At 35.0% G+C, this 25,407-nt stretch overlaps 2 protein-coding genes and 1 pseudogene across 3 annotated transcripts in view; 1 reads left to right on the plus strand and 2 right to left on the minus strand.

Moving 5' to 3' along the window:
* Positions 1 to 2,901: 2,901 nt before the first annotated feature.
* On the plus strand, positions 2,902 to 17,273 carry LOC110107751 (ATP-dependent Clp protease proteolytic subunit 5, chloroplastic-like). The gene is made up of 9 exons (XM_020838118.2): positions 2,902 to 3,121; positions 3,211 to 3,300; positions 3,369 to 3,486; positions 3,577 to 3,669; positions 15,145 to 15,190; positions 15,264 to 15,336; positions 15,991 to 16,025; positions 16,119 to 16,207; positions 16,843 to 17,273. The coding sequence occupies exons 1-9, from the start codon at positions 2,976 to 2,978 to the stop codon at positions 17,065 to 17,067; spliced, it is 915 nt and encodes a 304-aa protein (XP_020693777.1). The 5' UTR covers positions 2,902 to 2,975; the 3' UTR covers positions 17,068 to 17,273.
* Positions 9,735 to 13,062, minus strand: LOC114579568 (annotated as a pseudogene).
* Positions 17,274 to 21,080: 3,807 nt separating the features above from the next.
* Positions 21,081 to 25,407, minus strand: part of LOC110107734 (probable acyl-activating enzyme 16, chloroplastic) — a 59,227-nt gene continuing 54,900 nt past the window's right edge. For both annotated transcript variants that reach the window (XM_028694604.1, XM_028694603.1), the window contains exons 10-11: positions 21,564 to 21,621; positions 21,081 to 21,474 (exon numbers count right to left, since the gene is read on the minus strand). In XM_028694604.1, the coding sequence (XP_028550437.1) occupies positions 21,382 to 21,474; positions 21,564 to 21,621 (151 nt within the window). In that variant the 3' untranslated portion in view covers positions 21,081 to 21,381. The remainder of the gene's footprint in view (positions 21,475 to 21,563; positions 21,622 to 25,407) is intronic.

Genomic DNA, 25,407 nt, shown 5'->3' on the forward strand with positions numbered 1-25,407 from the left:
AAATACTTTAGAACTTGAGCTCAACAATATGAATTCACTAATAAAGGCACGAAGCCTACGAAACCCGATCCTCAGTCAATAGCTCGGCTGAGTTGACAAGGTTCAAGCGACAAATATAAATGACCCCAAACACTCTGATAACATGATGGAGAAAGCTATTGTAGCTCAAGGTATTATTGTAGCTGGAAAGGCTCGGGAAGCTCACGGAGAAGACATTATATAGGTAACTTGCATAGAAGGCTTAGGTAGCTAATCGAAGATGGTATTGAGAAAAAAAGAAGAAGAAGATGGTATTGAGGAATTGGGAGTTGGAAGTCATGATAAGAGCCCGGTGAGAAGGGTGAGCTACAACTTTTTATTATTTATTTTAATGGTTGATGGATATACCGTAACATTTTTTTTAAGGAAAAGAAAGCACCGTATCAATGCTTCAAAGGCTGTAATAGTGCAGTAGCTTTTCCTTTTTATCTTCTCCAAAAAAAAAAAAAAAACACATTTTAATTTTATTTTTGAAAAAAAAATGAAGAATTTTATCAAAAAGTTTAAGGATTGATATTTTGATTTTATTTAATATAAAAACATAAATACAAGCTGGCTCCCGAGCAAATGAGTCGAGTTCAGTCAAGCTAGAACTTGAACATTTTTATTAAATGAGCTGTAATCTAAGCTCGAACTAGAGTTCATGACTCGATAAGCTCGGCTTGCAAGCTAGCTTGACTCACTTACATCCCTAAAAGACTATATTTGAGCAACAATAGTACGAGGATTATAGTTGGGCAAGAAGGTTGGAGGGTCATAATTATGTGAAAGAGTTTTGAGGACTATAATTGGGCAATGATCAGATGATTTTAATATGACAATAGTGGTAGAGATATGGTCATAGTCAGAGGATGATGGTAGAATATTAATGTAATAACCTGTATTTTGACCTAAGTAAATAGTTTTTTTCTAGAATTAATATAATTTCAAATCACAAACACTTTGTTTATTAGGCTAATAGTTTACTAACACTAATACAATACTGAAAACATAGTGATAGTCATGACTTTTTACTTGTTTAATATGATTATTGAAATACATGTTCTTGAGGTATTATTCTTATTATTATACAGATTTATTATTAATACATGGATTTACTGTTATTGCATTATTTCAATGCTTCTATCATTAAACTGTTACTGATATATATATTAATACTATTTGATACTACTGATACACTATACTAATATTAAGTATGTGATATTGAGCATGTGATATAGAATACTTAGATAGTATGTGTACACTCTTATATAATTTTTCTATATTGACATGATTTTAACAATCTTTACTGATATTTGGATTTGATGCATTATCTAATTTCTTTACTGATTGGTATAACATATACGATGATTATTTTAAAGATTTGACACTTGTATTGGTTTACCACTTTATCGGCTTCCATACTGTACTATTTTACTATTTATAGATTCTATTATTACTGATTGTGAATATTACTATTTCTACACTAATTCAATAATCATATGAATGTAACTGCTATGATTTGATTATTGACATATATATTGCTCATTTGTCATGCTTTTAATTCAGTTGTAGGTTTTAGCAACCTACTGGGCTTTTTAGCTTATTATATATAGTTAAATGATTTCAGGTCAGGGCAGAATCAAGAGTGTGAGACTGGTCAGGATTCCTTCAGGTTTAGGTTCTTTTTATTTTAGCTATTCTTTTGTACTTAAGACTTGATAGATATGCGATATGATTGTGTATATACAGAGCAGTGTACATAATTTTTGACAAATGAACTATAAAATATATTTTTGCTATTTATTACTGATATATGATATTAGATAGCTCTGATTATTATTTATTAAAATATTAAAAGAATATTTCTTCCAATTTAAATTCTAGGCATATGATAGAAGGATTATAGTTGGGAGATTAAGATTAAAGGAACATAATTAGGCGAAAAAGATTGGAGGACCATATTTAGGTGATAGTAATTGTAATAATATCATAATCAAACAACGGAGGATAGAGGATTATAACAGGGCAATGATGGTTGGAGGTATGTAGTCGAGTGAAGATGCTCAGAGGGCTATACCCAGTTGAAAAATATCAGAGGACTATAGTCAAATATTTATGATTAGAGGATTGTAGCTGAACAACATTGACTGGAAGACCGTAGTCTACGTGATGGTGGTTAGAGGACTATATTCAAATAAAGATAGTTGAAGAACTGTAATTGGGTGAAGGTGTTCAGAGGACTATAGTTGAATGATGATGGTTAGAGGATCGAGTTAAGTGACAATGATCGGAGGATCGTAATAGGGCAAAAGTGGTGGCTAGCGGTGATTGTCAATGTCGAATGTCAATTATAGCTCTTGAGTTATTCAATCTCTAAGCTCTCTCTTCATTCAAGTATATAGTCCTTTCTATGTGGAGATTGCAGGCTTATTTATGATACTTTAAGAGTGGACATTTTGATAAATTAAGCCAATATTTAATAACACTATATCAAACTAGTCATATCGAATCCTTTGATTATATAGATCATTTATATATTATTTAAGTGCTTTAATGCTCCTAGAATTAAGTCATCTTAATCTTGTTATATTTGTCTCGTCGAGCCACTCGATTTGATTCAAGGTTCAGGGCTGATTTGTCATCCAATTAATCCCAAAGTTTCTAACTATACTTTAATTATTTGATTTGGGCTCATTTGGACTCTGTTTGGATCACATTTAATGTCATTATGTTTGTCATATTATGACATTTATCTCGCCTAAATGTATGCGAAAATTAGAGCTCAAATAATTTTGAATTTAATTTTGAAATTTTCCAAATTCCCAAATTACGATCCACTCCTTGCCTCCTGTTCCGCACTATCTTATGGAGCAGTATGGTCAAAAGCTTAGGCTGATCCATTGGATAAGGGGAAAATCGAATAAGGTGAAAACCGAAAAGAAAACAAAAGAAAAATGGCGGCTTTCTCGTCGGCTTCGGTAGCGACGGCGTACTCCTCGCTAATGGCTTCTCCTCTTCCCGCCTTACGCCCCACCACAAACAATCACACAACCCTCCTCTTTGCCCACCAAAGATCCCTCCGTCCTTCACTGTTCTTCAAGTATCGTTCCTCCCACTTTGTTCTCTCCCCTCCCCATTTCCCTGGTTGTTTTCTCAGTGAAACGTGATTTCTCCTTAATTTCGTCACAGGAATCGTTCGAAGCTATCATGCAATTGGAGTTCTCCTACCGCCGTCTACTCGACGGATCGACCTAGCATAAGTGGAGTTTGGTCAATCAGGTGGTTTTCCAATTTCTATTCCTTACCTTCCTATTTTACAAAAAATTCATTTTTATTGTGTGTTCTAGGGATGATTTGATAGCACCTACGTCTCCTTACTTACCGGTGGAAGCGCAAGGCGGTCAGGGTCCACCGCCAATGGTGCAAGAGAGGTTCCAGAGTGTGATTAGCCAGCTATTCCAGCATGTAAGATTTTGGTTTTCTAGGGTTTTAGTTACTGGTGGGTTTCAGAATAAAGATAAACTTTTTTTTTTTCTGATTTCTCATGTTGGTTAGAGAATAATAAGGTGTGGTGGAGCGGTTGATGATGACATGGCAAACATTATAGTTGCGCAACTTCTGTATCTTGATGCCGTCGATCCTAACAAGGTAACTTTTCTTACATAAAGTTTATTGTTGCCTATCACCATAGGGGATCTTATTTGCCAAATCCGGATTTACTATATGAGCTGAGAGTTAAATCATAAAAACTATTTGACATGACAGATGCGGATGTTAAATCGAGTTAAATCTTGACAAACTATTTGACTGCTTATTTAAGGATTTAAAGATTTTCATGGTAATATAATCTATTAAGTTGAGTGCCAAATATTGAATCCAGATAGAAAGCCAAAATTTTCATCAAAAGCCAAGGCTCAAAAGAAAGAACATTTGATGTGGAACTGAATCTTATTTAATCTTACCAGTGAACTTACAAGTACATCATTTCAGGCTGATAACCTATAAACATAGAAAAATAAAATACCTTTAAACATCATTTGAGTTGAACCTCTAGGTCTTATATTCATATTTGTTGACTCATGGTCATTCACAATCTTTGTATACCGCACTTCATTGCCATGACAACAATGAAACCAAATTGTTTGACTATTTTTTAGTGAAAGTGAAGTATTATTTGACATTTTTCTTTATATTGATGTTTGCTAATTGTGTCCAATAACACAATCAAATTTCCCAAGTGCTATTTACGTGTCACAGCTTATTGCAACTTTTGGTTTATTCATATTCAACTTTCCATAATCTTAAGGCTAACATATATTTAATAGATGTTTGATAAAAGTAATTATAGTTCATCACCAAAAGCATTTAGACACCAATAAGTAGCAAAAATTATATGCGAAGAATCAACACCAACAATCACAATAAGCACAACTACGTTGCATTGTTAACTACTAATTGCTATAGACATGTATTTTCAAGGCAAATAAAATGAAAAAGTGTGCTTGCATTTACAAACTATGCACCTTATGCACGGAGATATCATGGATGATGAAGAATGTTCTCATAACAACAACAATATATAGTAGAAATACCAGAAATGCTCACAAGCTCTAATCTAATGAAAAAATAGACGTTAAGATTGTTTAGTTTGATTTAACTTCAGTATCATACACGATACCATCAAAATAGAACACAATGCATATCTTGAAATTAAGGCTTCAAGTAGTCGCTGTCTACTACTGACACGAGCACAATCATCATGCATGTAATACGATCCTTAAAAATTTGCTCTAATTAAGAACAAAAGTTGGTATTGTTTCTTTAAAGCACAAAGTGTAATGAGAAGCAACAGGTGTCACACACACACACACATGTGTATATATGTATGTATATGAATGCATATGATATACGCATATTTAATCAAATTTAAATCACATCAAATAATAATTTTCAACTAATATAATGTCGCATTCAATAAAAATTATTAAACAAATTATTTAATTAATGTTTTAAAATTTGATGTATTAGTAATTTTAAGATGAACTTCAAAAATGAATTTGAAATTTAAAATTATAATAATCTTTATTATGCATAGAAATTAACAAAATGTTGATGAATTTTCTTTTGTTTTTATTACTAAATCTTATAGGCCACATTTGATCAACTTCTCAAAATGCCTCTTTAATTTCCTTTTTTGGGTAAATCTATTGAATATGAATTAAAATGAATTGAATAAAATATTTGAATTATTTAGTAAAGTTAATTTAATAAATTATTAATCTACTCAAAGACATCCAATTCCTCTCTCAACTACTCAAATAACGAGTCTTTGAGGTTAAATCATTTATATTGAGCTCTTCTGAACATGAGGCTTTAATCTACTCGAATAATGAGTCTTTGAGGTTAAATCGTCTAGATTATTATATTCTTTCACACTAAATGACTATTGGTGAGTTTCATTAACTAGGCCAATATCTTTAATTGCCACAAGTTGAGTGCATATCTGAAAGGTACTTCTTGTAGGCTTTCGAAAATTTTTTTTTTCTTTTTTTTGTTTTGTTTTATATGGCAGGTTAACACAAGTTGAGTGCATATCTGAAAGGTACTTCTTGTAGGCTTTGAGTGCAACCAGACAACAATAGGCTTTAGTTCTTTGACATCTAGCATCTCATGATGGAAGTGAGTAATGTTTTGATGAATAGATTCGTGGGTTCCTTGCCTCATGTTCAGAAGAGCTCACGAGATTTTTATTGGCCTTGCATGCTAGCAAATTTTGTGATGAAAAGTTGCTTAAATATTGAGAAATTTGTGATACTTCTAGGAGGGAGTTGTGATAACCTCTATAGTATTTCTTCCTTAAATGTTATGAGGAGTAACCATCATTTTATCGTCACGGATGGTGAGGAGAAAAATTGTTGATTCAAAGCGAACAACATGGTCGATCAATTCTCACTTAGCTCCATATGCTTTATTAATTGACATCTTGAACTTTAACGGAGTTTGAACCTCTATAATTTAACATAAAAGGCATTGATAGGTCAAATTGTTTATTGGGTCAACGAGGATGAGGGACTCAACAATGTTTTCTCTTTGATAAGATATAGTTCCTATAGTGGAAGTTGATTTAAGATCACAGAGATGCTTATGAAGATGAGAGTTGATCGAATTATGTTCACAAGGATGATGAACAGAAGGACCAGCTTGGCGGAAATGCTAGATTCCCTATACATTTTAGTTATTTAGCCTTGCATTTGATTGAGTTGTCTCGTAGTTATAAAATCTTATTGATCTTCTTGTGAAGACCTCTTTATTTCATCAAGATGAACATCATCCACACTTATTGCACCTTTAGGGATATTCGATCCAAAATTGTCTATGGTTGATATCAGGATCTTATTGAGAAGTTTAATTCGATCTAAAGAGCAAGGAGAGAGAGAGAAAGAGAGATCTAGAGAGAGACTTTGAGAATTTTAAATAGGTTTTTGTGTTAGAAAGCATAAGACTAATGTCACGTGAGCCTATTAGATGCTATTGAGGTCATTGTTTAATCCCCTATTTATAGGTTTATGTTGAGATTCAACATAATAGAAATGACTGCAATTACATAATTTCAAGATAAAGGCTCCATGAAGTATGCTTTAAAATGGACAAATCGGGTTAGTTGATAACTGTCCAAGTGTTTGATGACTTTTGATGAGTTTCGAGCTAGGATAAGTTCCAAGTGAGGATGACTTTCACGCGAGGTTGAGTTCTTTGTGAGGAGTTCCACATGAGGATATGTTCCATGTTAGGATGAGTTTTGTATGAGAATGAGTTTTGAGGATAAATTCTTAGTTAGTTCGAGTGTCGAGTGAGGATGAGTTCTACTTGAGGAAGAGTTTCATGTGAGGATGAATTCCAAGTGACGATGAGTTCCATTTGTAGATGAGTTCCTTTGGCAAATTCTAGTAGTATTATAGTGAGTTCTGAGTTCAAGTGGAGAGAGTTTATCGGTTGACTAACAGTACTCTAGACATATAGCTGAGTCTTGTAGCTATGATCATGGACGAGACAAGTTTAAAAGTACTTGAATCTAAGTATTTTGGATTTGCTTGAGGTTGATGACTTTGATGAACCAAGTTCATGTTCATACGACAACTTGATCTAGATGAATATGGGTATACATATTTTTCTCCAGTTTTTTTTAATAATATAATAATTCTTTAACTTATTCTTTATTCCCACATATTTATCTTAACATTCTCATTTCTATCCATACAACATCACTAGCCTAATTATAGTTTTATAAAATTTACCTTTAATATTACATTATATTCTCTTATAATTGAATATTCTCAATGCATTTTTTTATTGTAATAATCCAATTTTAACTTAAAAGGTTATTTCACCATTTATATCTTCATTTTCTATACAATAGATAAACGTACTTAAACCAATTATACCTAGGTATTACCTTATATTGTACTACTATTAAATGATAATTATTAATATTATACCACTAAAATAACATATTATATACATAGATTTTGTTTTACTAATTATAAGATCTATTTTCTAAATATTTTTTACATTCTTCCAATTTTGCATTTATTTCAACCGATGTCTCACCAATATAATTAATCATTTGCAAAAAAAATAAATTAAGGCATCTCACTTTAAATATTATTTTGTAAGCATTTATAATTAATTTTAAAAAAATATGGACTCAATTATAATCCTAATAAATTACCATAATAATTGAAAATTCCAGAGTAATTCCATAACTACTAATAGTAATCAACTCTGTCATACATATCTTTAATATTGTTAACATTATTTTTGACATGCACCTTGATGCATTGAAGCATATCTAATCAATTTCAATGGTACTTAATCATACTTCTTAAAATCAATAAAAATTATATGAAGATTTTTTTATGCCATGTATACTTCATCATTAATTGCTTTAGTATAAACCTCACTTTCAAAATATATCTTTTTGGCATGAAATCAAATTGGTTATTTACAATTGATTTAATTGTTTTAAAATTCGTGTTTCATTACTCTCTCCCATAGCCTCATAGTATTGATCATAAATTTCATTCCTTTCTAATCAGCACAATCTTAAATATTGGTATCCAAATGTTTCTTCTTAAATAGTGGTACCCAAATGTTTCTTCTCCAATCATCTTGTGTATTTAGTTTTTAAAATTCTATTGAAAAAAATTGTTGACCGAATTGCTTCTTTATCCCTAAAAAACTTTTAACAATGAGGATATTTTAATTTTTTTATTAGATCATATGTACTCTTTTTAGAGATTATTTGGTTGTTTATTGATAGAAAACATGGTTTTAATAATTATGATTAGTATTAAAAAACATGCTTTTAAAAATTACGACTCATTTGTAATCCTTGGTAAAATTAAGTATTGGAAATTCCGAGGCCATGCCATAACTACTAATACTAATTAGCTATCAATCATACATAGTAACATCAATATTATTTTTAACATACACCTTAATTTGTTGAAGCATATAAAATCAATTTCAATAGTACTAAATCATATTGAATTTAGATATTTGGATAGCGAAAAGGCTTCTTAATTCATTATACAAAATTAGTGGTGTCAATATTTGACACGACTTGAAAACCCTACCCGAACCTGATCTGAAAATTTCTGGTTTGGGTTGACCTGAACCAAAAACGAGTTGGGTTAGGGATTTTGACCCATTTGCAAAATCAGGTTGAGTTCGAGTTGACCCGGAAACCCAACATTGACCCGGATTGACCCATTTGCAAAAATTAAAAAAGAGAAAAGAAAAAAAACCTAACATGCTAACTCGCTAACGCGTCGCCGCCCTTGGGACCAACGCACCACCGGGAACAACACGACAACTTTCGTCGCCACCTTCGGGATCAATACGCTCTGGTCTCGCAGTCACCCTTGGGACCAAACGCGAAGCCTCTGCGGCTCCGCCCAAACGTCGTCGGCCTTGGGACTAAACATTGTCGTTGTAGCCATTGCCATCCAAACGTCATCGCCGCCATAGCCATTGCCCAAACGTCGTCGTCGCCACTACCCAAACGTTGTCGTAGCCTCCGCCCAAACATCGTCATTGCCGCCCTTGGGACTAAACAATCATCACCATTGCCGTCGTTGACATGGGTTGGCAGGTCGTGTTGGGTTGATCCAAACCTGAAACGGGTTGGGTTCGGGTTTGAAAAATTGACCTGTTTGCAAAAATGGGTTGAGTTCAGGTTCGCTTAAAAAGTGCTGGGTCAGATTTATGTTTGACTTGAACTCGACCCGAAACCCGCTTTTGACAGTCATATACAAAACTATCCCTTTATAGACTATGTTGCATCGATACGGATACAACGACATGGATACGACACGATATAGATACGGGACTGTTAAATTGAGAGGAACGAGAGGGAAAAGCTTGAATTTTATTAAGCAATCTACTCCCTATTTATAGATCTATACAAGGTTTTTTTTTCGGATTTTTTTTTGTGTTTTAACGGACAAGTGTATCAGATATGCATGTCTTTTTGAAATTAAATCGTATTTTAATTGGATACGGCTTTTGCCGTATCCTACACATATCAATGCCATATCAGAGGCATATCCGTGTATCAGATACAACACGCATTCATAAATAGGTGTATAGGTGCAACATAGTTAGATCTATTTAATATACTTGATAAATAAGCAAATAAATACGGGATTATGCATAATTACCCTAATAATCCTTTCTAAATCAACCACCCAAATATGGAAGGCGATCAACATGATCTAAGTGAGCCTCCCACAGATCCCCATCTTGACCGTGGGATCAAGCGCTAAGGGACGGTTGATATTTTAACATTCCCCCTCAAGCTGGGGAATACAAATATGTCATTACCAACTTGGTAATTAGTCCCATAAAAGTAGAGTTATGAAGTCCCTTAGTGCACCATAGATTCCTCTATTTGGTCAAAACTTTGGGAGAAATTAGCTTCAGACATTGCGATGGCAAGGGGTAGCAATGAAGGCTACATTTAGTAGGACAGTAATGAAGGATGCATTGGTTATAGATATGATAACAACCATAAAGGAAAACCAACATTGAAGGTACAATAGTAGGAAAAAAAATTATTTTTAAGGTTGCGACAAGCTTCAAGAATAATAACAGAAAAACACGTCTCAAGCAGCTCATCACTTGACATGCAAATATGCTCTCTTCCAATCGAGCTAGCCTTTAGCCCATTACAAATCAGGCGGTTGACTCCACCCAAACACTTCTGTTCAATTGACCCTATACAGATCCACGCAAGGCCTCTTATCCCTCTGGTCTGGTCGTAGGAAGGAGTGCAGGTCTTGCACTCTTGCTCGTCCTTGAACTCTCTGCTCTTTTCATACGCATGCAAGAGGAAGTCTCGCACTTGACTTCTCTTGCTTCTATTCATTTGACTATGGACGTTGCATGCAAGAGGAGCCCTCATGCTTGATCTCTCCTCGAGCTTGGACACACAAAGGAAGCAGAAGGACCAATATTCCTTAGAATTCTAGCAATGAAAGCTGGTGGAAGGACTAGTGTTCCTCAGAATCTTGGCAATGAAGGCCGATGGTGGAAACTTGAAGAACCAGCAAGTGTCAGCTCCTTCAGAGTAGGATAAAGTGCTTATAATCTCTATGTAGCCTTTACTCGAGCAGAGCGGATAGGAAAAGTATCCCCCATTAACAAATCAAGTGCAAAAGGAGCGACAATGCATGCTCCTTTTCTAACAACACCACTTATCAAAATAGGACGAGTTTTAGGTCTTGCCAAAGTACTCTCAATCAACTACAAAGTCAATCCCCTCATCTATGGATTACCACTTTTGTTCGCTGATTAGTGGCAACATGTAATGAGCCTAGGCATGCACGTTGAAAAAATCCTGCACGACCTTGCAAGCATCACCTAAGCATGCACGCCACCTACCATTGCTACCTCCATGCTACATTGGTGATGGCAGCTAGATTTGCAAGTGCACCAGTAGCACACTCAAGGGCTCCATCTATCTCAATTGGCCATTTGAAAATGAGATCTACCACAGCTTTAACACCACTAGCTTCAGTAATGGCAGTCTTGTGCTCTTCTCCAACTGAAAGATTCCAAAAACCTCCAGTAGCCTCTTCATCAACCAACCTATTTGTGTACCTTGCTGGATCCACTGTTGCATTCTCATCATCAATCTTTACAAATGTAGCAAAGCCCAACTGCTGCTTTGTCTTGCACATCCTCCTGGGAACAATTCACCAAACTCAGTAGCAATGTAGCATCGCACCCTGCCTTAAAAAAAAAAAAACATCCATGCCAGCTGGATTCATCTCTGCTATGCGGAGCAAGACTATGACAGTAGCCACTCAACCCAGCTTATGATTTCACTCAGGTTCTTGTCCTTGTTTCCTTGAGATCTCCAATTTCTAGTGATCTCATTTTCCTTTACTATAGAGTTAGAGAATAAAGAAGTAATCCTCTTGGAAATGTCCGTGAACAGGGTGAGAAGTATCTTGCCCTTGGCATGGATAGAGCCTAGCGGGTCATAATTGGCTTCCTCTTCTAATGCCAAATAGTTGAGAGCGCACAAAACCTTCAAATTCTTAGAAGAATATATATTTCTAAATAGAGCACTTGGAGGAACATCAGAGAGCACTTGGAGGAACATCAGTCCTAAAAACATGCAATCCAACAAGGTTTGGTAGCTTGTTCCAGTAAGTGACAGTTGATGCCCACTTCAAATTTCGGGAGCCTACAACTGACAAAAAACTATAGGCATTCCACCTTGCCAAGGGAGGTCTCATCAATGTTCCCACAGGCAGTGTCTTGCCAAGGCGTCAATGGAGAGGCCATCAATCTCCTGACGCCCGAAAGGCGCATCCTTCTCAATATCGAGCAAGACATGCCACATGCCGGATTGCATCACTGCTAATCTTTTCACAACGATCAGGGCCAATTTGGAGGCTCTCAAGTGCCTCATGTCGAGCAGCAATCACTGATAGCATCGCATCAGTAATGCCACGGTAGTAATCCATTGTAATCCCTTGTAAGTCATGAGTGTGAAGGTTTACAATGGTAGCAGCCGACTACAATCCCCGGAATCGAAGATGATGGAGGCTAATGTAGCGTGAGGCTAGAGCGTTCGCAGTATTTGTGTCGCAACGATGAGCGCGGAGGTCAAGCGAATTCCAAAAGCACTGCGAGGAACCATGGATGCACTAGGTGTGGCAGGTAGAAGAGAGACAAGCTCGGTCACAGTAGCTGAGGCAAGAGAAGAGTTGGTCCACTGTGTCATCAGGGAGGTGAGTCCACTACATGTCGTGACTTCCTACAATTTGACCACCGGGACGGCATATCTCGTACTCCTCGGGCCGGTCCGCTTGCGTACTCGGTTCGACCCTAGGCTTGCACGCAGAATGCCTCTGCTTCGCTCAAACTCCCCAAACACTCGTTTGGTATCAATCACACACGAGGGGAACCACTTGCTCGACTCCGCTTTCTCTGTTCTTCTCCTTCACTTGTTTGGCCATTAGGTAGACACGAACAAGAGACTGCTCTCAACTGTACTTGTTTTTTGTCTTTGAAACCGAAGAAGAGCCGCACACTGGTGGCAGAAAACATAAAGCCTCGTAATTTCGACAACGACAATGAAGGCCAGCAAATTAGCATTCTTAGGTTCATCCTTAGGCTCTAATACCATGTTGAATTTAGAGATTTGGAGAATGAAAATGCTTCTTAATTTCATAATACAAAACTATTCCTATTTATAGATCTATACAAGATATCTTAATAAAGAAACAAATAAATATAGAATCATGCATAATTACCCTAATATAAGCCTTACTAAATCAGCCACCTGAATGTGGAAGGAGATTGGCGTGATCCAGGTGAACCTTCTACGGATCCCAATCATGGCCGTGGGATCAAGGGCAAGAGACGGTTGAGATTTTAACATATATTTCTTCTTATAATCAATAAAAATTATAGGAAGATCATTTTTTTTGTTCTCTATAGTTCTCTATTGGTTGCCTTAGTATAAACATATGTGGGCTCCGAAAATTCGGCCCCGACCTCCGCTCGCTTTTCTTTATTCGGCGAGGGAGTTTTAACGAACTAAGTTCCGAGGTAAATTTTGGAAGGCAGATGGGTTTGTAGATAAGACACTACCAAGAGATTTCGCCCTCATTTTGTGAGGACTTTATGATCTGAGTTCTGGTTTCCTATAGGAGCAAGCCCCTATAGTTAATTACCCCTCCCGATCACGAGAGAGAACTTTCGATTAAGGCTAGTCATCAATCAGATACGTATAGAATACGTGCATCTGGCATATAGTAGCAGCAATGGATTGGGTATTGAGGATTGGAAGTTTGGAAATTGAAGAATTGAGCTTGGAAGATTTGAAGATTTTGATATTTAAAAGTAGAAAATTGCACCACCTTGCACTTAAAGCGGATGGTGGGGGATCTGTACTCTTTTTTAGGGTTTATTTGATTGTTTATAGATAGAAAACATGCTTTAAAGATTGATGATTTCGTTTTTTGGTGTGCCAGATGATGTCATTATATTTGATTTAGTTTTGAGCCGAATTGTAGAGTTTAAAATCAATGTTTATTTTTAGTTAAATCCAAAAAAATGGACTTAATAAATTTCATTATTTCTTTAGAATGTGTTTTCTAACTCCAACCGTATGAACCCTTAAGAGGAATGAATAAATAAAATATCTACAATTGATTGGCCCCTTGATAAATTCTGAGGGGTTATATTGCGTTTCATGGAGGTTTTTTTTGTCCTTTCGTAAAGGCTATAATCTTATCGAACCAAAAATTTTCTGTGTGCCGATTGATAAAATAATCTTTCAATTTTCCTTTTGTGGTAGCATCCTTTGGAACTATTAGCACCTAACATGAATTCTTAAATAATTGGAGTTGGGTGCGTTATAATAGGTTGCTCTTTCTGTGGAAAATTACTCTAAATCAATGATGTTTTACTTTGTATCACTTCTTTGAAAGATGGGTATTCCCTTGACAACTTTGTTGACCGAAAATTGAAAATAAAATTAGCTTATGATCAAGGCAAACGCTATTGAGCCAAACTTCTCTGAAATATGAAAGGTTGACATATTCTTATGATTTTCTATCATTTTCTCTGACTAATGAATGCTTTCTGCTAGTACAATTCTGTTAGACTGGTCCAGCCATTCCAATGGGACTGGCTTACACGATGTTCGGCGGAAGTCTCCATCTCCTGTACGCAGGATCCATCCGCCCGGTCTTCACAGAGCCATTTTGGAAGGATTTCTTAGGGAGTTAGGAGGGAAATTTGAATGTAGGGACTATTTAGAGATGTTCTTTTTGATCGTATGCATTAAATAGTTTGTTTTTCAAGGGTTAGGGGATCTTGAATTTGGCTGAAATTTGAGATCTCTTAGGCTTAGGTTTTCTTTGGGCTCTAGCGGCGTCTAGAGATTTGGGAGACCTCTCGAAATAGAGGATCAATTGTATCTTGCTGTTTTTCTTCTTCTACTAGTGAATTTCAAATGTTTTCACTCAGGTTTTTCATTGTTTCTACTATTTTTCTTGAGTTTTTCTGCTCTGTTATTGCTGTTTTTCTTTGGAAACAGCAGTTTTCACTGTGGTGGTTGAGTGTTTCCTATCAAATTCTTATCCATGGTTTTCATCAAGTTGAATAAATAGCCTTGGTTGGTAAACTAGAAGAATAACTACTACCTTTAAGCAAAAGTGATGGTAAAATAAGAAAAAAAAAGATGCATTTTTTCACTACTGTTCTATAGGTTCAAGAACCAGTTTATTAGCTTGACAGATATTTGCTTCTTGTTTATCTGGTCCTTGAACTAACAGAACTGGATGGTGTTAAAAAATTAGTTTTTTCTTGTTTCATCTTCTCTTTTGCTTATCAATAAACTTCCGTAGTGAGTGACATCAAGATATTCCTTGCAATTCATTCAAATGATTCTTCCTCTTTCAACATTTTACAAATAATTTCTTCAACTGCACTGCCATTTTCTTTTCCCTATATTACATCAATAAATTCTTTGTGAGGAATTATTCTATGGAACCTTTTGACTCCATAAATATATCACTTATTGTGTTTATTTGGCAGGACATTATTATGTATGTGAACTCGCCAGGAGGATCGGTGACCGCTGGTAACTTCTCTCTCTCATGTTGATAATTATGGTTGCGTTAATCAAACTCAGATTATCTCATCTTTTTTATTAGGTATGGCCATCTTCGACACGATGCGGCATATCCGTCCGGATGTTTCCACTGTTTGTGTTGGCTTAGCAGCCAGGTTACTGAATTTTCTCTTGATTTCATAATTGTGCTATATAACATTAGCACCAGTTGTTTAAACTGAAATCTGATTGATTATTAACTAACTTCCTGCCTGTTTCACTGTAGCCACTTAGATTATGTGGATTTGTAGTAAAAGTAGGAATGTAGTTTGAATGATAACATCAAAAGGATGATAGGATTAGCATTAGCATCTTAAGAAAATAAGATATGAAACAGATGTAAGGTGTTCCCAAAGTGTTATCAATAATCCTGTTTGATGGAAACTAATATAGAAGGATTAGAAAGGTAAAGGATCAAAAGATAGCATGGCATAAGCTGTGTAGACAAACCTTTGTGAAATAAAGGCAACATTTAAATTTGCACTCAAAGATTAATGAGTGAAGGAGGAATCCCACCCTTAGGCTTCGTTAGGGACGACTTTCTTCCTGCTTCTTAAAATAGCTTTTTAGTATAAAAATTAAAATTTTTGTACTAAAAAGCTGTTTTAAGAAGTAATAAAAAAGCCGTCCCAAGCGAAGCCTTAGTTTATTTTTTGGTTTTTTATTTATAATGTTGGTACTAGCAACATTTTTGAAGAATATTAGACGCCTATCTTCTTCTCCAATGAAGCTTTTTGCTAATCACTGCTTTGTTTGCTTGAAATCAACAGTATGGGTGCTTTCATACTAAGTTCAGGCACCAAGGGTACTTCTTTTACCTTGCTTTGGTGGAGTATTCATTCTTCTTTGAACTATTTCCTTTCTGATAATATGCTTTTTCTCCTTTGAACAATTCCAGGAAAACGTTTTAGTTTACCAAACTCTAGGATAATGATTCATCAACCTCTTGGCGGTGCACAAGGAGGGCAAACAGACATTGACATACAGGCAAGTGGAATCACTTTCTATTTTTTATTTTTATTTTTTACTAAAGATATTTGATTAGTATATTGTGTTTTTATTTTTTATTTTTTATTTTTAAATACTAGTTTTTAAAAGTGTTTTCATTATTTTCAAAATATAAATTTTCCAACCGCCTGATCTCGGGCGACATGCCGACCAGCCCTTGCCAATGCCACCACTATGCCAAAGTCGACACCGTCTTCGTATAGTCAACCACCAACACCTCTGGCTACATCACCCCTACCCTCTTCCAAACGGCGAACTTACGCAAGATATTCTATAAAAATTAAAATTAACTTACGTTTAAAATATCAAATATAGATATATTTTTTCATATTTAAACATTAAAAAAAATGATTTGATCTCAAAGGGCTCCTAAACTAGAGAGATTATTACGTGCGGAGTTCTGACACAGAGAACCGTTCGGTTTTGTGACTGTGAACAGTAAAAAGCGCAGTTACTGTTTATCAATGTGCTTTTATTATTCAGCCCTGCGTTTTTACTGCTCACTATCACAAAACCGAACGGTTCTCTATGTCCGGACTCTGCACGTAATAATCTTTCGCTAAACTAATGGTAATGGGTGTACTAACATGGTCTGAGCTATATCTTTCACTCAGGCGAATGAGATGTTGCATCACAAGGCTAACCTGAATGGATATCTAGCATATCATACTGGTCAAAGTCTTGAAAAGATAAACCAAGACACCGATCGAGATTTCTTCATGAGTGCAAAAGAGGCAAAAGATTATGGCCTAATTGATGGGGTTATAATGAATCCACTCAAATCTCTCCAGCCTTTGCCAGCTTCAGATCAGGAAGGAACAGTTGCATCAGTGATCTAGTCGGATCTTTCAAGTTCAGTCTTAACAAGGTTAATTTATTGCTCGTACAATTACAGTTTTGCCATAAGGAGCTTTGTAGCTTTCTAGGTTTTTAAAGTTTTGTAATTGTAAATTTTGAAGAATAGTAGTTTGATATTGTTCATTTCCAAGGCAATATCTTTCAAGATTAAAGAGCCATTAAATCATATAATTTGGTTCATTTGGAATCATAATATAAGTTTTTTTTTTTATACACGCAAAAATAGAACTAATTTTAAATTTAATTAATATCTAATTTTTTTTATGATATCTATTTTTTAGTGCTACTTTTTAGCTGTTAATTTAAAAGTTTTTCTCAAAATAAATATCAAGTAATTAAGGTTTCATTTGGGAGCTTTTTTGTTATTTTTTTAAAGCAATTTTTTAGTATAAATTTTTTTATTAAAAATTTATTTTATAAAATAGTAAGAAAATTATTTCAAACGAAGCCTAAGTCTTATTAGTAGTTTCATCTATCAGAGCTCTTTGTTGCTCGTCCGCTCGCTCCTTTTCCCTTGCTTACTCTACTAGCAAGCATAATTGGCTTGTTGGTTCAATTGAGCTCACTCTAGCCTATTCATTATATGCATTGTTTTATTTTTAATTAAAAAATGGCCATTAAAGTAAAAAAAAAAATAATTTTATTTTACTCAGGAGTGTGCTATGAAATTATTAATTTTACATAAAATATGAGAAAATTTATGCCGTTTAAAATAAATATTGAATTTAATTATTAATTATCATAGTTTAAAAAATTTTCATTATTTATCAAAACATGCTTTCTACCAATTTTGTTAGAACTTTATTGTCAATGACACTCAAAATTTGCATTATTTATCAATAAATATCCATTATAACTTTATTGAGTTAATTGAATAGAAATATATCTTTATGTTCTTGTGATATTTATTATCATAAGAAATTTATATATTTTATTAGGAGTCTTTGAGAGGTTTATCATATATTGATAAATTTGATGTGTTCCCTTTTTTGATATTAGTGTAAGAAATCATAAACTTTATTTTCATAGCAATAATTTAAAGTGGGTCATTGTGGTTTTATATACAATATGAGATTGTTTAATAAACCTATGTGACCTTTTTTTTTTTTTTTTTTAACATTCTAAGGAAATTTTATTTTATATTTTTTACAAATTTGCAAACATAATAAGAGAAGAATATAACGGGAAAAACATATTTTTATTTGGTCAAATATGCCCGAAAATCATTTTTTTAATGAAAGTATCCTTTTATTGAAATATAAGGGATAACACAACTCTTCTTAGCATATTGGTTGAGAGCTTAGGCTTCCAACTAAGAGGTCCAAGGTTCGAGTCTTTGTGTATGCGTTGTGTGTGTGAGTTTGCCTTAAATGGCCTAAATGTCCCAAAAAAAAAAAAGAAATATAAGGGATAATCTCTTATGCATATGTAAATTTTCTAACTAAAGAGAATATTAGTGTTAATGCATTCTTTTATTTAGAGGCTGTTTGATTTTGAAGTAAAATGCGTGTAAGATAATCCAAATGCAGAGATTTTAAAAATATTAGTATTGATTTGAAGTAAAACTAATGCAATGTAAAATTCTAGTGCATTTGGAATTCATTATCAAGTTCAATTTTGAAGTATTTGAAATTCTTCATATTTGGAGGATTTTCAAATACACCATAAATTCATTATCATTACCACCGCTAATCGCCAGTCGTCACCACTGTCGACCACCACTCACCTCTAACTGCCACCAACACCGCTGCCACTGCACACCATCACCCACCATAACTTGCTTCCTTCACCAAAGAACTATCCGTCGCCAACAACCATCAATCGTAGACGGCTGCCATCACCAGTAGCCCACAACCACCGCTGACACCATAATTTTTTGACTTTATAATATATTCATTTTATTTTAAGCCAAATAAAAAAATTTACAAGATACATTTATTTTTCACTCTCATCCAAATAACTTCGAAGTATTTCTATTTATTTTACACTTATAGTTTCTTAGGCACTAACTCATTAGCTTCTCTTAGAGAAGGTTGATGCTGCAAAGAACGATGATTACTCTAATAAATATTATATTAAAGGTACGAATACCATAGTTTTTTTTTTCTCTGGCTATTGGTTTGAGATTTGGTGAGTATCCTTATAATGAGAAGTTTGAGGAGGTGATTAAGAGCTCAAGGCTTATTGAGAACTAATTGAATGGCAACAAAAATTTAAGAATTCAGATTGAAAAAGTCTTCAATGAATGCACGATTAGAGAAGATTTATGGAGGTTAGGTTTATGTGCTTGTTGTTGATGGGCTACTCAATCATGAGAATAATAGTATTATTTTTATTAAGATGCTAACTCTAGTTACACAAAAGAGGACCTTTTTGTACTAAATTTGTTGGAGAGAGAGCCCACAAAGTGTGTTGAAAAACAACAAAGTACTATGTAGTGAATAAGACTCCATCAGATTTTTGGTTGTAAATAAAGATTACTCGTCACCACTCAATCAATGCAGAGCAGTTATCTCACTTCAATGCTTAGATGACATGTCTAATGGATTAGACTAAAGAAAGAGAGAATGCAGAAGGAAATGGAAGCACAACATAAATTAAATAGTTAAATACACCCACAAATAGGAGAGATTATTAGGTGCGGAGTGCGGACGGGGAGAATCATCCGCAACAAACATTGGGTACCTAGCGATACCCAGCGGTACCGAGTGGTACCCAGTACTTGTGCGGATAGTGCACAGTCCACACCTAATAATTATTCCATAGACAGACCAAATAATATTGCAACTATTCTATTGATAAATATTTACATGCCAACATTCAATCATAACTTTTGAATCACATAAATGCATTATTATGATAGATAAAGGTTACGTTTTAAATAGTTTTTGTATTGCTTTTTAAAATGACTTTTTAGTAAAAAATTTCAAATTCAAGAAATTTTTGTAAAAAAAAGCTGTTTTAGAAATCAAGAAGAAAGCCATCTCAAACAAAGCCAAAGACTAATGGAATAATAACTAACATTGTTTTATATGAACTTTTTTTTATCATTATTGCATGTCAATGATTTTTGAATTGAGAAGGAAGAAGAAGCATAAGGAGACCTTCAAGTGGTCTGCATTTGTGTTAGATGCATCATTAGAGAGAAAAAAAAAAAAGAAAAAGAAAAAGAGTTCTTAAAATTTTCAGAAAAATATAGATATCCCATATAATCTAAGGAACTAGAATAAAATTCATTAAATAATAAGTGAGATTTCATTATCACCATTTATGAAATGAACTACTACGACTATTAAAACTCCATGTTCTATCAGTCTTTCATTGAAAACCAATATGTTTTAAAGGACAATTATAGTACATTTCAAGAGAAGGAAGACGAGCCATGAGCCCTCAGGCTATGGAGAAATTATTATGTGCGGATGCCAAACGCCGCTTTACGTCCGGATGCCGCGGTGGCGAGCAATATCGAGCAACAATACCGAGCAGTACTGAGCCGCGACATAGTAAAACGGTGATGTGGTGCATTCTGATTGGCCTTCAAACAACATTCGTTGTCTGTATATAATAATTTTTCTAGGCTATCATATTTGAATTTGAGATCCACAACATAATGCGCAATATCCATGCTACATATGCATTAGTTCTAAGTTTGGTAGCATAAGGTTTGATTAAAATGAAGTCCAAATAATACTAGCTTCTAAAATTCCAAACTACATCCTTAGGTCAGGGTTTTTTTAAGTTCTTGAAATAGGCTCAACCTATCTAAACTTTGGTCCAATTTGGTCCAAAAAGATCAGTAGTTTTATACAGACCTATATTTGGCTAATATTAGCATAAGATGTACTAGGCTAAGACTGATTTAGGTTGATTGGACATATGAACCAATGCAGTTAATCAAGCAAAAAGTCATAAGATTAATTAGCTAATTAATTAGCATAAGATTAAGTTAGAAAATCATTCGATTACAAGCCGATTCAAATGTAATCATTTCAAATAAAATAGGAATCCAGATTTTCAAATTTGAGCAGAGCCAAATAATCACAGGGACATATATAAAGCAAGCAACAACCATTTTCCTCAGACCATCAACCATGCCATGGCCTGTGCGGAAATAATTAACAGAAGCAACTTTCTCATATCTAAAGCAATCTTTCTTGAGAAATCAACGAAGGTTAATAAAAGTTCAGATCATACTTCTTGAGGCACTAAGACAACTTATTACGGCACAGTTTTTGTTATACCAACACTTCAGGCTTTCAGTTTCACAGAAAAATAGCAGAAAGTATAAACAGGTTTCACTTGAACAAGTTTGCAATCTCTACCTTATATAGATCAATCACTTTGTCCCTTCTCACTTTCATTGTAGGCGTCATTAATCCATTCTCAACCTGAATTCAAAAAGAGGAAAACTTCAGTTAGTTACACATTCAACTGATGTAGATAATTTATATTAAAAAAAAGGCAAAAAATCTTTTACCGTGAAGGGTTCATCCACAATCGTTATTGGCCCAATATGGAAGGAGCAATCTTTAGTCCTTCGGTGAAGAAAAAAAAGATTAATCAGTTTTAGATGCCATAGCTGAAATGCCCAACTCGGCCGTTCATCAATTTAAAATAATCTACATAAACAAGACCAATCTAGAGAGAGAGAGAGAGAGAGAGAGAACAAATCACATAAGTTTTTTCATTCTAATATGGAATTTTTACTTTCTTTAACTTCTGAGAATAATTCTTGGTGTCCCAAATCACATCATTATGCCTTTCATGGTCAATAATCTAAGAGATTGATAACATAAAGATTAGTTGCTAAATAATTTTTGTCATGTTTCATCTATACTCAGCTATAATTAGTGACTGACTGGACATAGTTAGACAATTAATTTTATTGATCAACTAATTAGCATGAAATTAACAAAACCTCATTATAATTTCATCAACTTGAACTAAGATAACAAAACATGCATAATTAATAGATATTTTACATTGCTAGTCCCTAAATAACTATGAAAAACAATATTTTAATTAAATCACTGTAGAAATAAGGCTTCTTTTGGAATTGCTTCTATAGTTTCTTATTTTCTTTAAGAAAAATTCATACCACAGTTTTGATTTCTGTGAGAAACCTATACCGAAAGCCATACATTACATTTGTACCTACTCCATGACTTCAAAAATCATGTGCAATTATAGTAGAGTTCTCCCATCCCTATGACATGGAACGATTTCTATTTTCGATAGAACAAGATAACCAAACAAATCTCAAGTATTGCCAGCCACTAATCAACTTTGTGGGAAGAGCTTACCATCTAATTGGAATCAAATAGATGAAATTCAAGTTATTAAAAAAGTATAATTACAGCAGGTTAGAAATTAGACCGGACCAGTCGGTTGAACCAAGAATCTGTTGGCCGGTCCGATAAAATTGCAAAATCGGATTAAAAAAAAACCAGCCTAAACCAGATCAAACTGGCGGTTCGACAGGTGAACAGGCAAACCGGTGCGGTGGTGCCAGTTTCAAAAAGCCGGACGGTTTTTTTTTGTTAAATCATTTCTATAATTAAATAAATTAATTTAATATAAAATATTTAATTAAATTTAATCTATTATAATTTTTAAAAAAGCATTAAATTTTTATGATAATTATTTGTCAAATAAGCATCAATCAAGCTTTATAACATGGCCATACCATCCAATGTGACTACTTTACTCATGTGAACAAAAAAAGTTATATAAATAATGCTAACATATAACGCTCTAGTGATGTGAGACCAAATAAACAAAATAAAATAATTGAGTTCAAAACACATACACTACATATTTTAACAACTGTTTTTCAATTAATTTATTTATGATGTGAATAATATTTAATTTTTAATTAATCATATATTTATTTCTTTATTTATTTAATTATCTATTATTAAAAAATAATTTTCATCTATTTTAATTATAAATGATCTAATAAGAATTTATAGATTTAATTTTATAATGTAAATTTTGTATATAATTTATAGGTGTAAATTATATCTAAATATATATCATAAATTAACAATTTTTTAGACTAAATCTATAACTTATATGTGAACTAATTTTAGATTAAATGTGAATTAAATTTAAAAATTGAATATGTTTAAATTTAATGTGTAGAATATATTATGTGCATAAATTTTATTTAATTTTTAGTCATAAATCTACATTATTTTATAATGATTATATCATTATTATGTCATCAAGATGTTATTTAAATAATTTTAATATTTATGACATCATCTGGTTCAACTCAGATCAAATCATTGAACCTTGAATCTCTCCTCCTGGTTCTATGTCATGTTCGGTTTTTTGATAGGAAATACTTGAGTTCGCAAGTAAACCTAAGGAATACTTGAGTCCGCAAGCAAACCTAATCAAAACTGGAGAGGGAAACAGCAGAAAAACTGCTATTTTCAACAGTGGACAGCAGCCAAACAAAGAAAATCAGCAAGAAAACACGAGAAAATTGCGAGAAACTCAAGCAGAGACTTGTATTTAACTAATGGATGAGAAAAACAGAAGCAAGATACAATGGTTCTTCGATTCGAGAGGAAGAACAACTCTCCTATCTCCAGCAACGCCAAGAGCCCAAGCAAGAAAACCTAAATCTCAAATTCAAGATAATCCCCCCTCTCCCTCCTAACCTCCTAATTAACCATAAAGGAGTTTTACAAATTGTCTAAACAGCCCCTCTCATTCAAAATTTCCCTCCCAAAACTCTTCCTTGGCCCCCGCTGGTTCCGCCTGTGTCGCTTGGTTCAGCGTGTGCCACTCGGTTCCGCCGTGAATAGGTGAGGACCGGTCCAGGTTGGACTGGTTCAGCTGGCCCCTCCTGGGTCGGCCTAAGACTGGGCAAAACTACATTTCTTTAAGTTAGTTTTCAGCTGATGTGTCTGTAGGATCCTCAAAACCTCCTCTAGATGCTTCAAATATTCCTCCTCGGTTTGGCTGTACACTAAAATATCATCAAAGAAGACTAGCACAAACTTCCTCAAGTGCTGCCTGAATACCCTGTTCATCAAGGACTGAAAAGTAGCGGGGGTGTTAGTGAGCCCAAATGGCATCACTGAGAACTCATAGTGCCCCTCGCGTGTTCTGAACGTCGTCTTTTGAATGTCCCCTTCATTCTGATTTGGTGGTAGCCCGATTTCAGGTCGATCTTTGAAAACACAACTGCTCCATGCAGCTCATCTAGTAGCTCATCGATCACAGGAATGGGGAATTTGTCCGGTACTGTCTCCTTGTTCAAGGCTCTATAGTCTACGCAAAACCTTTAGCTCCCATCCTTCTTTTTGATCAGTAAGACTGGACTGAAGAAAGGACTCACACTGGGTCTGATCCCTGCTTCCAACATCTCCTTGATCAGCTTCTCAATTTCATCCTTCTGAATCTGGGGGTAACGATATGGTCGAACACTGATCGGTGACACTCCCTCTTCCAGAAGAATGACATGCTCCTGCTCTCTAGGTGGTGGCAATCCCTGGGGTGGCTGGAACACCTCCCTGTATTGCTGTATGAGCGGTTGCACTATCGGTGGACTGTCTCCTTCTTCCCCCACACTAACCCTCTCCAAGCATTGCAGCTCCACTAAGTATGCCCCTCCCACCTCCTGTATGGATCTGATCATGGATTTGAGGGATACTCCTGCCCTGGATAGCCCCGAATCGCCTTGGATCGTCATCCTCTGTCCCTCCACCATTAGTTCCATCCTCAGAGCACCCCAATTGACTTTGGTCTCCCCCAAAGTCTGCAGCCATTTCATTCCAAGGATGACATCCGTACTCCCCAATTCCAGGGGAAGGAATTCTTCCTTTACATGAATCCCCTGAATCTTTAGTACTACTCCTTGTCCCATCTCTACCTTCTCGGTGCCCATCATTACCCCATAACCTCCCGTATCCACCAGCTCCATCCCCATTGCATCAACAATCTGGGTGGAGATGAAATTGTGAGTTGCCCCACTATCTATCAACACCACAACCTCCCGGCCAGAGATCTCTCCTTTCACCTTCATAGTGTGACTCGAAGTGAATCCCACTACGGAGTTCAGAGAGACTTCTGCTACGTCCAGGTGCAACTTCTCCTCCTCCTCCCCCTCGGGGTCACTCATGCCTCTCTCTTCGTCTTCCTCATCTTCACAAACGAGGAGAACCTGAAGAGATCGGTCCTTGCACTGGTGCCCCGGCATGCACTTCTCATCACACATGAAGCACACCCCTTTTGCCCTTTTCTCTTGCAGCTCCTTCTCAGTCAGCTTTTTGAACTGCCCACTATTGCCGTCTCCTGCCCTCTCC

This window comes from Dendrobium catenatum, unplaced genomic scaffold (assembly GCF_001605985.2).
Source record: "Dendrobium catenatum unplaced genomic scaffold, ASM160598v2 fragScaff_scaffold_506, whole genome shotgun sequence".
NCBI classification, from domain to species: Eukaryota; Viridiplantae; Streptophyta; class Magnoliopsida; order Asparagales; family Orchidaceae; genus Dendrobium; species Dendrobium catenatum.

What these genes read in the sequence shown, in the direction of transcription:
- LOC110107751 (XM_020838118.2), top strand. Translation starts at nt 2,976, where the DNA reads ATGGCGGCTTTCTCGTCGGCTTCGGTAGCGACGGCGTACTCCTCGCTA. An exon ending in AGTGGAGTTTGGTCAATCAG is followed by an intron (nt 3,301 to 3,368) that starts GTGGTTTTCCAA and finishes TGTGTGTTCTAG; the next exon opens with GGATGATTTGATAGCACCTA. An exon ending in AGGAGGATCGGTGACCGCTG is followed by an intron (nt 15,191 to 15,263) that starts GTAACTTCTCTC and finishes CTTTTTTATTAG; the next exon opens with GTATGGCCATCTTCGACACG.